Raw genomic sequence first — 13,618 nt, 5'->3', positions numbered from 1 at the left:
GTATCGAATAAACATGTAGTTCAAGCAAGCTTGGCAATATATTTCTCTAAGCTCAACCCGAGATTGACAACAAACTGCCACTGCGTGTTACCGCGAAAGAACCTTGACCAAATATTCAGCACAGCCAGACCAAGCGCAAAGGGCTCGCTGGGTACTGTCAAGAAACCATCAGTCTCTTCAGCATCCTCAAAGTCAATCACCGCATATGCTTCCTTGATGATACAGCGAACCCAGTGAAGAATGCGATGCTCAGATCGCGACAAGGACTCCTCGCGGAATGGACGAGGAATAGAGCATAGCCATTTACCGAGGAAGATTGCGCACTCGAAGCTCGATATGGCATGCTGAACGCTCCAGAAGAATGCTTGACTGCGCGCGACCCTGTCGATACCTAACCTGACGGGTATACTGAGTGCATGGGTTGAATACAACAGAGCTGATAGTATATTGTCGTTGCGCTCGATGTCTGGAAGATTCGCTAAGCCGTTGGCGATGACGTCGGTGTCGCGCGACTCTAGATGGCGGTAAGGTCCTATGTCGAGCGAAAGCCGCACGTAAGCCACCACCAACAATGCGCTTGATGTGAAAGGGATGGGTCCGCTTTCGTTGTTGGGATCGAGCATTGATTCTGGAGTCTGTTGCCAGAGTGAAGTCCATGCACGGAGAGCGCGGCTGATCACTTGTAGCTCTGCAGATGAGATTGTTGCAGGTGATGTGGCGGGGAAGGAGAGCTCCCTGACCACGTGGATCCGTTGGAGCAGTGCATGGAGAAGGATGTAGTTGCCGATCGGGCTCGGGATAGGGTGCACCAGTTCTGAAGCATGTCAATACACGTTCGATGTTTCTTCCGGTGGAGCAGCCTACCTTGATTCGTCGTCCCTTGCAACAGTATCGATAACGCTTGTTGGAAAGGCATGTGGTCTTCTCGTCCATCGCGTTGTAGCGCAGCCCACTGCGCGGCGCTGTTGGCTTGCCACTCTTGCGTACAGCAAGGAAGTCGCAGATGAAGCTCGCTACTCCAAAGCAGAGGGTGAATGTTGTATGCAATACTATGCACGTTTATGTAACAAAAGGCCACCAGCTTGGTTCGCCTGGACGATTCGCGCTGTACCCAGTTATCCCACATTGCTGCTCTAGAGGTCGATATGTTCCTGGGCGGCTCTTCTTCCTTGAGACCAATATCTCGAAGCGACTGCACTAGCAGGCCCCTAAGCGCAAAGGCTTGCTGGAGTAGATCTTTTCTTTCCCACGTCGCAAACCCTACTAGGATAAGAAGGGTCTTCGCCATATCCAAAGGCGCCCACGGTCCTGTGCGTCTGCTAATGAAATGCGCTTCCGGCGAGCATATGTTCGTAGAAGCGATGAAGGAAAGAGTTTGTGGGCCGAAGTGCGACTCTTCCTGCCGCAGGCGTTCGAAGACAATGGCTTTCGATACGCGAAAGAGACGTTCGGAGCTTCTTCGCTCAAAGCAATACTGTGCACCAGCTGCACACATGGCCAGTGTCAACTCCAGAGGCGAACATGACGGTTTGTAAGTTGGCGCATGTATGAACGGGAAGTGCGAATGAAAGCCACCAAAGAACGCGGTAATATACCTAGTAAGCGTATGTCGGGAAGGGATCTGGAAGTCGGCGATAGGAGGAGCAAAGCTCTCAAGCAGGGATACCAGGAAGTTTCGGTGCTCATCCGTTACATTGTATGTCCCGTTCCTCGTTCTCTTTTCGCCATCCTGCGCATTGGATCGCAAATGGACCTCATCGTCAGCTGGAGCTGATGGTAACCACGTGCTGAAAGGCGTGCCGATGTCCTCTGGGCCCGGGGAGGAGGGCTGATTTTCTGGCTCTCGGGAGTGTCGCCGAGATTCCTGACGAGGTTCTCCTAGTCGCATCCAGTCAAAATCGTACTCAGGCGTCCATTGAGCGGATAGTCCAACACCGTCGATGAAGTTTACAAAGTCACGGAAATCTTCAAACCCTTCGTCGCGATATGGCGGCGCCGGCTGGAGTTCCTGGTACGTTGGCGGAGGATGTTGCAAATCAAGCTGACTTGCGTGGACCTGCGGGACGAGATGCGCCTCGACGGCCCCAGCGCTGGGGACGTTCAAAGCGGGTGCGTCTATTGTCGTCGCTGTTTCAGTCGACGTTGTCGACTCTGCATCAGGATTGCCAGCATGGTGCGTGATGCGCCAATGTCTAGTAAGCAGGTCACGTCGTGTAAACGCTTGTCCGCATCGACACGAGTACGGCTTCTCTCTGGTATCTATGCTGACATCAGTTCTGACGACGCCCTCATCGTGGAGTCACTTAGTTGAAGGCACGAACGTGTACGAGTATGGCGAATCAGATGCTCTGCTCGCTTGAAGCTCCTGGAGCAATGGGTACAAACGTGAGCGAGTCCGTGCATGTGGTGTGAGAATTGTTGGAGTTGGAGGTGAATTGGAGCGAGGTGGGTCTTGGTCTTTACTTCAAGGTTTTGCCCTCGGCCAATTAGGTCTGCGGGGTAAATAGCGCCGTGGTTAGCGCAAGGCGTATCTTCGGAGTAGGTGGAACGCTTACTCCAAGATAGCGGAACTCGACGGGATGGCCGCCGAACGTATCGCCGGCAGAACGTCGCGTCGGTACGCTATCCCTTAACAAATCTTGAGTGCATTCATGCGTGCCTCAAGTCAATCAGTGAGCGCGTATCTTGGTAGATCACGCTTTCACCGCCACATGATAGCGATATGGCATCACTTGCAAGATTACTCCCAGGTGTAGCCGTCATCACAGGCGCTGGAGGAACTGGTGGGTTGTATTTCATGCAATGTTGTTATAGCATGCTCATAGTGAACAGGCATTGGCGCCGCAGTAGCCAAGGGTTTCGCCCGTTCAGGCTGTTCGCGAATCGCCATCACCGACATCAACCCGAAGACGCTCGAGCAGACCAGGGACTCTATCCTGAGCATCAACCCTTCCGCTCAGGTCTTCCAGCGAGCTGGCGACATCGCTGATGAGAAGTTCGTCGACTCATTCAACGATGAGACTTTTTCCAAGTTCAAGAGGCTCGACTATGGAGTCAATTGCGCTGGCGTGCTCGGTGGCGATGTTATCAAAGCTGTAGAGATGACGACCGAACATTTTGATCGACTCAATGCTATCAACTATAAGGGATCATGGCTTAGTTGCCGTGCGCAGCTGAGGAACATGTTGAAGCAGCAGCCTCTTGATCAGCATCCCAAGCAGAGGGGTTCTATTGTCAATATCGCTAGTCAGCTCGGCATCGTAGCGAGGCCGGGTGCTGGTACGTTCACCGTTTCGTGAAATGCAAAACCTCTGCTAATGAGCATTGCAGCGGCATACTGCGCTTCAAAAGGCGCCATCATCAACATGACACGCGCGAATGCTATCGACTACTCCGATGATGGCATACGCATAAATTGCGTTTGTCCCGGTGTTATCGAGACACCCATGACTACAACATCGCCAGCTATGGTGGAAGCCTTGAAGCCGGCTATCGAGATAGCGCCTATGAAGAGGATGGGCACACCAGATGAAGTCGCTGATGCAGTGCTTTTCTTGTGTTCGGCAGAGTCGTCTTTCATCCAAGGGCATGCATTGGTTGTAGATGGTGGCTACACGATAAATTGATTGAATGATATCGCAATGATGGTATAAATCGCATGATCAGCGAAGCTGATATTCCAATGTTTCTAATGATGACATATTCTACAGCTTCGTAGCATGCTTCGACTCTTGATCTTGTCGCACGCCGATTTGTTTCCAGTCGTTCGCTGACTCCCAGGCAAAAGCCGCATTTAGTATTTTCTGTTCCTGCCAAAGACCACCGACCAACTGCATACCAACCGGCAAGCTGACCTCAGAATCAACACCCGAAGGAGCAAAACCTACGGGAAGTGACATGGCCGGATGCCCCGTTACATCGAAAATAGCGGTGTTGATGGTGATGCCCATGCTTGGCTTCAGCGCGTCTATCGGCGCATCCTCCCCGCGCTTCCAATCTATGTTGGGTGGTGCTACGAAAGGCGTTGTCGGCATAATGATAAGGTCGTACTCCTGGAATAACTTCTCATACGCGTCGCGGAGCTGTTGGGCCACATTCATGGTTTTCGCGTAAAGGCCCGGGTAATTTTGCATCAGCGAGAGGCCGTTGATCATAGTATTCTTCGTAGATGGAAAAAGCTTTTGGAATGTTTCGTTCGTCCATGGTTGTCGCGCTGCTTCGTAGGCTGTTGAGAATAGTCCTCTCCGACCGTGGGCGTATCCTAACATGCTGAAAGTACCTGCGATCCGCTGTTGGATGGTCCAAATGGCCGGCCCTTCTAGGTGAAGGGGTAATGAGACCTCTTCGACGGTAGCACCCAGTTGCTCAAAGGACTGAACGGCTTTTTCCACGGTTGATTTGACGTCTTCGTTGACGAGGCGGTGCTCAAAGCCTTCTTTGAGAACACCAATCTTCATTCCTGCGACCGAGCTCTGGAGACGTTTTGTGTACTGCTTAAACCCATGGGTTGGCGCACCAAGCGTACGGTCATCATAGTCATCCCTTCCGCCGATTGCGTCAAGACACAAAGCAACGTCGCGTACTGATCTTGCTATGGGCCCAGCATGATCACTGACAGCGTCGCCACTGGATATACCAGTGTAGGGAACAAGGCCATGCGTTGGCTTTAGTCCAACACCTTGTGTAGATTGTCAGCTTCGCACTACATCATGGCGCGATACGCAACAGTCATGGTGTACTTACACCCACAAAATGACGATGGAACGCGAATACTGCCGCCTTGGTCGGCACCAATTGCGATGTCTACCAAACCGCCGCCGACTACTGCACAGCCACCAGACGTACTGCCGCCAGCAGAGTACCCTCTCGCATACGGGTTGTGAACGGTACCTTGCGCTGAAGTGAATGACGATGTGGAGTTGCAGAAGTTTTCGCATATGGTCGTTCCCACGATGTCAGCACCAGCATCTAACGTCCGGGTAACTACGGTGGCGTCGGAATCGGGTGTCCATGCAGGGATGGCGTCTGTTCCGAAGAACTGCGGTACTCCGGCTACTGCAATGTTGTCTTTGAGACATACAGTCTTTCCTTGGAGGAATTGTCCTTGTGGGTTGCCACGTATTTGGAACTTATGCGCCCAAGCATTGCCGAAATCTTGCTCTTCTGCTGATGGTCGGTGGATTCGTCCTCGTGGATATCTTTCGGTATCGGTATGTGCTGTATAGTCGGGAAGTTGAAGTACATGCTCCGCCACATCGTGGACCGCCGCTAGTAATTGGTGGTAGTCCCGAGACTCGTGTGCTGGTATGCCATTATTGATGCCAATGCTTTGTAGTACTGATTCTGCGTCCCCAACCCGTACAAGATCCTCACTGAAGTACCGTCAATATGCGCACACTCTCGATTTGAACAGTAAAGTGTTTGGTACTGACCTTAGAGGCGAATCGAAAAAGACAGACATGATGGTTACGTAGGTGCAGCGGCAGTGTGAATTGGATGCTACGATACCTACAGTCAATATAAGAATTTGCTGAACGGTATACTCTGCCGCAAGACTTTGACCATATTCAGGTAGATGGGATGTCCTTACGTACCGTTTGACCAATGGTGAGCAAGTGGGTCGGCGGTCCCACAAAACAAACTAAGAGATCACGCCTGAGGCTCTCCAAATGACCCCAACTCGTGGCGAACTCGATTCGATAACGTACCAGAAAGTACCCAGAACCTCGCGTTTTTGAGGGTCTGCATTGCAAGTTTCATAATGTCAGACCAAAGTCCAAAAGACAGGTAAAAGACACGTAAGATTCTAAGTCTGCTCATAAGAACAAGCTCATCCCCGGACGAATGGAGGCTTATCCTTTCATATTGATTACTAGTCGGCCTTTCATAGATGCATGCTGGTATCTTTCTATGAGACTGGGTATCTCCGTAAAGCTCAGCACGGTCAAATGAGACGAGATGCCGTGCTTGGCTACGACCTTGAGCATGGACTCAACTTCCTCCGCACTAGCGACATAGCTGCCTTTTATGGTGAGCTCATGGAATACCATAGCTTCAGAGTCAAACTTCCAGCTGTCTTTTGGTAGACCTAGCGGGACCATAACACCGCCGTTGCCCAGTTGCTGAAGACACCACGCGTTGGCTGGTATCGAATCTGTGCATACTACGATGCCCGCGAGACCTTCGCCTGAAGTAAACTCTAGTATCTTCTCTTCGGCATTCTTAGCGCTTGAGTCCATGACTAGATCAGGTCTCAGGTTGTCGGGCAAGTCGAGCGCAAGCCGACGGCCTTGTTCACGGTTGTCCATGGCTATCGTCCGGTAACCAAGGGCTTTGGCAAATTGTATTCCAAGCTGCCCAAGCCCTCCAATACCTACTATGGCTACGGCATCACCTGGCTGAATCTGGGGACTCAGCTTTCGCAACGCGCCCCATACCGTCGCCTTTTCATGCTGTTAGCAATGATGACGTGCGAGCGAAGTCGACAAGAGATGGACCTACACCAGCACACATCAACGGCGCTCCCTGTTCGAAAGAAACTCCATCAGGGAGATGCACAGTGGTGTTAGGATCTGCCAGCATGTAGTCTGCGAATGCGCCGTCGTGTTTGAAGCCAGCGACAATTCTGCTCTGGCAGAAGCGAGGATCAGGACGTTTCGCTCGTCTTCCATGCTGTCGACATCCTGCGCATTGTCCACAAGCATTCTTGTAGTTGAGAACGCCAACGCGATCTCCAACTTTCCATGAGCCTTGCACTTTCGCGCCAATCTGTACAATCTTTCCAGCCGGCTCGTGCGATGGTATCATGGGAAGCGCCGCCGGAAATTGGCCATTCCAGACCTGGAGATCTGAATGACAGAAGCCGGCTGCGTAAACTTCGACGAGAAGATCATTGTCTCCGCATCGAGGCACAGCTCGCTCACACAATTGATACGGTTTCTCATACTGATAGACTTTGTTAGAAGTAATCTCAAGGATTTTATGACGTCACCATACCTCTACAATCTGTGCGGCGCGCATCTTATCAGGCATGTCCATGATTGAACATGGATACACTCAAAGGTGCGCACTGCGTTATTACACTCAATACCTTGCTTATCGTCATCGTGACTTGATGCGAACGCGTCTTGGAGAGTGTAGGACCGTTTTCGGAAGTTGTTGGAGATGAGCTTGAGAGAGTTGGAGGTGGTTGGGGTCGACGATAAGGCCAAGCGAGGGGCAGCGGCAGCTGGCGCATCCAATGACGAAATAGACAAGCGCGCCGTCGGTCCAGCATCATTACATCCCACTTACCCCGCCATAGCTCTCAGGTTCGGCATCATGGCATTAAGAGGAAGTAGTCCCGTGTGGGCAGTTCGGTCTGACTGTTCCCACACGAATCCATCCGACTGACAGCTCCTCATTTGATCTGATCAAGTGCATCAACAGACCATCATCACTCTCACACTACAGCTATCATGGGCAAGAAGCGCGTTCTCATCTCGTACGGTGTTGATGTAGATGCGGTATGTGGATGGCTCGGGTCGTATGGCGGCGAAGACAGCACCAGCGACATATCGCGTGGTCTGTTCGCTGGCACGGTTGGTACGCAGCGCCTCTTGAAGATGTTCAAGAAGTACGACATCAAGACCACATGGTTCATTCCGGGTCATAGTCTGGAGACATTTCCGGAAGACATGGCAGCAGTACGCGATGCTGGGCATGAGATAGGCCTTCACGGTTACAGTCACGAGAACCCCTCCGATATGAGCTTAGAACAGCAACACCACGTGCTAGACAAGACGTACCGCATGTTGACTGAGTTTGCTGGCAAGCCTCCTCGAGGAAGTGTTGCGCCATGGTAATGTTTCGAGAATCACCGCTGCAGACGGTACGCTGACAATTTCGTTAGGTGGGAAACAAGCCGCGAAGGTGCCGAACTGCTGCTCTCATACGGTATTGAGTACGATCACAGCATGAGCCACCACGACTGTCAACCTTACTATTTGAGAACCGGAGATACCTGGACCAAGATCGACTACAATAAGAAGGCCAAGGACTGGATGAAGCCACTCGTTGCAGGCCAACAGACTGGTCTAGTTGAGATTCCTGCCAACTGGTACCTCGATGTAAGTATGAATGCTACAAGCATATAACACATTACTCACACTGAATGCTAGGACCTGCCACCTCACATGTTCATCAAGGCTTCGAAGAACAGCCATGGTTTCGTGAATGCGCGAGATACCGAGGACCTATGGAGGGACCATTTCGACTACTTCTACCGCGAATACGACGAGTTCATCTTTGTAAGTATCCCGAACTGCCTGAAGAACTCGTCTAACACTCCTGCAGCCCATCACAATTCACCCTGATGTATCTGGGCGGCCACATCTGCTGCTGATGCATGAGAGGTTGATCGAGCACTTCAAGAAGCATGAAGGCGTTGAGTTTGTGACGATGGAGGAGATGGCGGATGAGTTCAGAAAGAAGAACCCGCCGCCCGAGGGAGCGCTCATGCCATCTGAAGCGGGACTCAAGCTGAAGGAGTCCCCGATTAACTAAACAATTTGATGACATTTTTTATTTTCCGACTTTGCTTTTTCCGGAGATCGTCCATTGCAGATGGTAGCGAAGACGCAACGCAGCAGTGCCTAATGCGAACTACGAGCTAGCTGTCACTAGCACGGCAGAGACAACATCACCACTAGTGCGTTGCATCTACAATATAGTCAGATCACGAACATGCGCCACCTAGCTCCGCATGAACGCCGTTCTAGAAGCCCCGCGCAGGAACCGCCGTCATACGCAGCCACCGGCAACTGCCAAACGAGCCACTGCAGGGTGAACGCTAACAACACCCCACCCGCAATCGGGCATATCGACCGCCTCCAACCCCCTCCCAAGCCACGAAGCATCCACGCGCCGCACCGAATCCTCCGCTGCTCATCTCCGTAATCAGTTGGAGTAACGATGATCCCCAGGCGACCCTTCCCCCAAACCGGGGTAACCATTGGAGGCACCCCTGCGCCTGAATCGCGTAGCCGATGGAGACGCCCGCACCGCTCTCTCGCCACTATCAACCTCCAAAACAACGGGGCAGAGCGGGCTGGCAAGATCCACTCCTGCCCCGGATTCTGAGAGATACCGCGTTGGCGTGCTGATTACCACGCGGGTTATCAACGTTCTACCAGGGCACCTGCATCTGGCAAGGATAGGGCCGTTGCGTGGCATGCGTACATGAACGGATATATATACAGTGACCCAAGTACCGATACTTGAAGTGTTGAACAACTGTTCGTTACTCAATCCGGGTCGACAGCACAACTACCTGACGACATCGCCATCATGTCGGCTGAAAAGCAAGACGATGTCATTGCGCCCGCACCGAGTACCAGCTCAGAGAGTATCAACGGAAAGGTTGACCTCGAGAACGATGGCGAGATCTTCAAGCGAGGAGAGGGATATGAGGACTTCAGAACGGTGTCTTGGGTTCACACCGCAGTCATCTTCTTGAAGCGTGAGTAACGTCGCTATCCAATCCACGACCATCCCGCTAACAACAATCGATATGTAGTCATCTTCGCGACAGGAGTCCTTACAATCCCCAGCGCAATGTACACGCTCGGCGCCTTCCCCGGCGCCATCAACGTTCTCGGCTGGCAAGCTCTCAACACTTGGTGCGCCCTCGTCCAAGGCCAATTCCGAAACAACCACCCAGGCTGTCATTCCATCGCCGACATGGGCCAGCTAGTCGGTGGCCGCATCGTCAAAGAGATCACTGGTGTCCTCTTCCTCGTTGCGTTCATCATCGTCGCGGCATCGGGTATAGTGGGTGTATCGACAGCACTCAACGCGCTATCCAACCACTCCCTCTGCACAAACTACTTTTCCATCATCGCGGCAATCATGGTGGGTACATGTGCGAGTGTACGCAAGTTCGAGAAGATCGCTTGGGTTACGTGGGCGGGATTCATTTCTGTTTTCGTCGCTGTGTTTATCGTTGTGTAAGTCCAACACTCTTCAGCCCTTCAAAGCCACATATCTAACCCATCCCAACAGCGTCGGAGTAACAACCCTCGACCGCCCCGCCGCAGCCCCCCAATCCGGGCCCTACGAATTCGGCTACCACGTAATCGGTCACCCCACCTTCGCCGCAGGCATCACAGCCGCCAGCACAATCTTCTGTTCCGGCGCCGGCACCTCCGCCTTCCTCCCCGTCATGTCCGAGATGCGCAACCCGCGCGAATTCAGCAAAGCTGTAAACTGGTGCATGGGCCTTGTCACCGCCGCGTACCTCTCCTTCAGCCTTGTCGTGTACAAGTGGTGCGGGAAGTGGGTTGCGTCGCCTTCTCTCGGCAGCGCAGGACCCATGGTGAAGAAAGTCGCGTACGGCATTGGTCTTATTGGACTTTGTGTTAGTGGCGCGTTATATGTGCATGTTAGTGCGAAATACATCTTCGTTCGCATACTGAGGAACTCGAAACATCTTCAGGCTAACTCGCCGGTTCATTGGGGTACGTGGTTGGGATGCGTCACGGGTATGACGGTTGTCAGCTTCCTCATCGCGTCTGGCGTGCCCATCTTCAACTATCTGCTTAGTCTGGCGGGTAGTGTGGCGTTTGCGCCGTTGGCGCTGGGTCTGCCTGGGTGGCTTTGGATTTACGATCACCAGGGCTACTGGAAGGGGAACTGGTGGCAGAAGATCATGTATGCGCTGCATGTTATCTTGATCGGTATTTCAGTCTTCCTGACGATCGGCGGTACGTACGGTGTCATTGTCCAGATCATGGACGCGTACAAGGATGGGTCGATTGATTCGGCTTTCTCGTGCGCGGACAACAGTAACTCGTCGTAGGTGGTTTTCTATTTGCTAGTTAGACATGGTTTGAGAGATACCCTCGGTCAGCACCGTAATGAAGATGATCATACGATTGCAAACAGTTTTACATTTCATTCACTTTCGTCGATGAACTCTTCTCTGTCTTTCGCGCTCGAGCCCAAGGGGTCTTTTCGCGAGGGTACTTTGGTTGTGCACATTAGGGATGGGAGATATTCGGTAACGGTGTTTCGTCAGGCTGTTCGTCTGAAGTGGCCGTCTCCATGCACACCCACGGCATATAGAGACGACCATTTCAGACGAACAACCTGATGAAACACCGTTACCGAATATCTCCCACCCCCTGTTACCCCCACCCCCACCCCCGATGAACTCTGCTATCTTCATGCCAACGAGATAAATTCCAATGACTTGAATGCCACGCCGTTCTCAAACAACCGGCTTCTCCTCCGGAATAAGACCCACCATCTCGAGCATCCAGGCCGTGGAGTTGATCAACCCATAGAAGAGCATTGGTATCACCTGCGAAGCCGTTAATACGCAAACTACGAGAATGCGCTTGCTTATTGCTTACCCCGAAGAACAAATTGCCGAGAATGCCTCTGCGAAGAATAGTCTCCGCCAACTCAGTCTTCGTGATGCTAGGAGCAACGTCGCTTTTAAAAGGTCCGACAAGCCTGTAAAAAGTTACGAAGCTCGCACCAAAGCAGTAGACCAGGAGCACCTTCAACCCGTGCGCCATGTACAGTTCCCGCAACCCAGGAGCGCCACCAAAGTCTTTCGCGAGAGTGCTCATGTATGCGCTATGGTCAACACCGTACTTGATGCGTGAGGTCTCTTTAGCCAAGAGATGGTAGTGCGGGGGATCTGTAGGCATGGCCATTTGATTGGTGATGAGCGCTGTCCACCACATGGCCTGTTGTTCAGCGATGGGCGGAATGGCGCCAACACCAGGTCGTACAAACCCGATGAAGGATATGCTAGGATCTGTAGGCGAGACGATGTTGCGAATGGTGGCATCGGCTGCTGTGGGGTATGATGGATCAAGGAAGTAGAACGACTGCTTGTAGCCGGTGCAATAGACTACGCAGTTTGGTCGTACCTCCGTGTCCTTCATGCGTCTCCAGTCTTTACGGTCGGGGCGCTTCTCGAATATCACTCTCCCGGTCTCGTCTATGCGCTCCGGGAATGTGCATGTGTCTACCCATTTCTTCGACTGTGCGTCTTCGGGTGGGTCTACGTAACCGTTGCCGAGGAACGCGAGAGGGTGGCTCTCTTTATAGGGCCGGTTTAGATATGGCATCGCTTTGCTGCTCTTGTTTAGGAAGACGAAAGCTCTGCCCAGTCTGTCGTGTGGTAATGCACCAACATGCTGACTATATGAGGTCAGTGTATGCTCGCTTGCCGTACCTGGGGGGAAGCTCACTTCATGCCCGCCTGTGTGCCAGTCAAGAACCACAACACACGCTTGATGACAAAGTCCGATACAAACCAACGGAAGCGACTCGCAGCTATGGCGCGATGCACGTAGGCCGTCTCGAAGAGATTGGTGATGAGACCGTCAATAGGCAGGCCTCCTTTGAACTGCTTGCCGAAGACCTTGAAACGCGAAAGCGCTTTGGGGAAGGAAAGGAAGCCCGTTCTGAAGCACATGGTGACTGAGTTTGCGTCGCCCTTCATAGCTTCGTAAGCGATATCTACGCATGTTAGCCTGTGCTCATGTTTCCGTCAGCGTATAGCATACCCATGGCAGTCTCTCCACAGCCCATGATGAGCACATCTTTGCCTGTCAGCTGTGCTCGCTTCTTATACTGCGAAGAGTGGAATGCCTCTCCCTTAACATTCTCAATTCCCGGGATGTTCGGAATGTTGGGCTCGACATGCAATCCAGTGCAGACAGCGACGTGTGAACAATCGAAAGCGCGCTCCTCCCCATCGCTGTTCTTGTCGACGTATCTGACACGGTGCTTCCACTTCCGATCGATCGACTTCGATATAGGCTCGATCTTGTTGACCCTGCAGCCCATCTTCATGAGCGGCTGTAGGTCAAATTTGTCCACATAGTCCTGCAAGTAGCCGACATATTGTGGGAGCGAAATGTGGTCTGGTGCTGACACAGGGAAGCGATGGTCGGAGAAGGTCGTCAATTGCTTTGAGGATACCAGCTCAGCATTCTCATAAGCACGGTAGTGGAATGTACCTCCGATGTTGTCTTCGCTGGAGGATGTCAGGTCATGTGCTGGTAAACCCGCTCGGGTCGGGTGGAGTATGCCTACGCCTCGAACAAAACAGCCTCTATCGGTCGCTCAGGTGTCGACGCCTCTAGCAATGTCTTTAAAGTTGTCAATCCGCCCGGGCTTCTAAGGTGTTAGCATGTGATAATTTTGTTGAGAGGGTGGCGTACCCAGCCCCAATGACGGCGACTCGCATCACGGGAAGCTTGTCGGTGCCTGCCATTTCCACGATCAATCAAGAAAGGATATCTACAACGTCTACAGGAAAGTGGTGTTCTAGAGTCTAGGGTCGTACATATCGCGTGCACTGCTGGATGTCGCATGCAAGGGACGCGTCGGTGATATTCCCTCAACCAATCAAGACGCCCAATCTAAAGGATGACATCAAGACAGGACGCGCGACGCTCCGACGGGCACATGTTCCTCCATGTACCTTGCTTCATTTAAGCCTAGCCTCGGCGACGATGCCGTCGCCAATTGATGTCTGCTATCAAATTGGGTAGAGACGGACGATGCCTGTTCTGAGACTGCTGCGGGCCAGCAGCCGAGGACATGCGACGATTTG

At 52.4% G+C, this 13,618-nt stretch overlaps 7 protein-coding genes across 7 annotated transcripts; 3 read left to right on the top strand and 4 right to left on the bottom strand.

The window, feature by feature from the left end:
* Positions 1 to 20: 20 nt before the first annotated feature.
* J4E93_007044 (uncharacterized protein) lies at positions 21 to 2,403 on the bottom strand (the record flags this gene model as incomplete). Its single annotated transcript, XM_049344954.1, has 3 exons — positions 21 to 814; positions 865 to 2,259; positions 2,322 to 2,403. The coding sequence occupies 3 exons, from the start codon at positions 2,401 to 2,403 to the stop codon at positions 21 to 23; spliced, it is 2,271 nt and encodes a 756-aa protein (XP_049197879.1).
* Positions 2,404 to 2,722: 319 nt separating this feature from the next.
* Positions 2,723 to 3,626, top strand: J4E93_007043 (uncharacterized protein; the record flags this gene model as incomplete). The annotated part of the gene is made up of 3 exons (XM_049344953.1): positions 2,723 to 2,783; positions 2,833 to 3,279; positions 3,331 to 3,626. The coding sequence occupies 3 exons, from the start codon at positions 2,723 to 2,725 to the stop codon at positions 3,624 to 3,626; spliced, it is 804 nt and encodes a 267-aa protein (XP_049197878.1).
* Positions 3,627 to 3,704: 78 nt separating this feature from the next.
* On the bottom strand, positions 3,705 to 5,461 carry J4E93_007042 (uncharacterized protein; the record flags this gene model as incomplete). The annotated part of the gene is made up of 3 exons (XM_049344952.1): positions 3,705 to 4,678; positions 4,744 to 5,372; positions 5,433 to 5,461. 3 exons carry the CDS (start codon positions 5,459 to 5,461, stop codon positions 3,705 to 3,707), a joined length of 1,632 nt encoding a protein of 543 aa, XP_049197877.1.
* Positions 5,462 to 5,852: 391 nt separating this feature from the next.
* Positions 5,853 to 7,038, bottom strand: J4E93_007041 (uncharacterized protein; the record flags this gene model as incomplete). Its single annotated transcript, XM_049344951.1, has 4 exons — positions 5,853 to 6,310; positions 6,374 to 6,443; positions 6,502 to 6,945; positions 6,997 to 7,038. 4 exons carry the CDS (start codon positions 7,036 to 7,038, stop codon positions 5,853 to 5,855), a joined length of 1,014 nt encoding a protein of 337 aa, XP_049197876.1.
* Positions 7,039 to 7,457: 419 nt separating this feature from the next.
* On the top strand, positions 7,458 to 8,544 carry J4E93_007040 (uncharacterized protein; the record flags this gene model as incomplete). The annotated part of the gene is made up of 4 exons (XM_049344950.1): positions 7,458 to 7,840; positions 7,892 to 8,108; positions 8,160 to 8,288; positions 8,335 to 8,544. The coding sequence occupies 4 exons, from the start codon at positions 7,458 to 7,460 to the stop codon at positions 8,542 to 8,544; spliced, it is 939 nt and encodes a 312-aa protein (XP_049197875.1).
* A 783-nt stretch (positions 8,545 to 9,327) lies between these two features.
* On the top strand, positions 9,328 to 10,837 carry J4E93_007039 (uncharacterized protein; the record flags this gene model as incomplete). The annotated part of the gene is made up of 3 exons (XM_049344949.1): positions 9,328 to 9,499; positions 9,557 to 9,986; positions 10,042 to 10,837. The coding sequence occupies 3 exons, from the start codon at positions 9,328 to 9,330 to the stop codon at positions 10,835 to 10,837; spliced, it is 1,398 nt and encodes a 465-aa protein (XP_049197874.1).
* Positions 10,838 to 11,248: 411 nt separating this feature from the next.
* J4E93_007038 (uncharacterized protein) lies at positions 11,249 to 13,276 on the bottom strand (the record flags this gene model as incomplete). Its single annotated transcript, XM_049344948.1, has 6 exons — positions 11,249 to 11,341; positions 11,394 to 12,195; positions 12,246 to 12,516; positions 12,564 to 13,036; positions 13,096 to 13,176; positions 13,224 to 13,276. 6 exons carry the CDS (start codon positions 13,274 to 13,276, stop codon positions 11,249 to 11,251), a joined length of 1,773 nt encoding a protein of 590 aa, XP_049197873.1.
* Between the last annotated feature and the right edge of the window lie 342 nt (positions 13,277 to 13,618).

This window comes from Alternaria ventricosa (assembly GCF_023758065.1).
Source record: "Alternaria ventricosa strain BMP 2768 chromosome Unknown scaffold_12, whole genome shotgun sequence".
NCBI classification, from domain to species: domain Eukaryota; kingdom Fungi; phylum Ascomycota; class Dothideomycetes; order Pleosporales; family Pleosporaceae; genus Alternaria; species Alternaria ventricosa.
The sequence above is the reverse complement of the archived record's forward strand: the minus strand, read 5'-3'. Positions and strand labels throughout refer to the sequence as shown.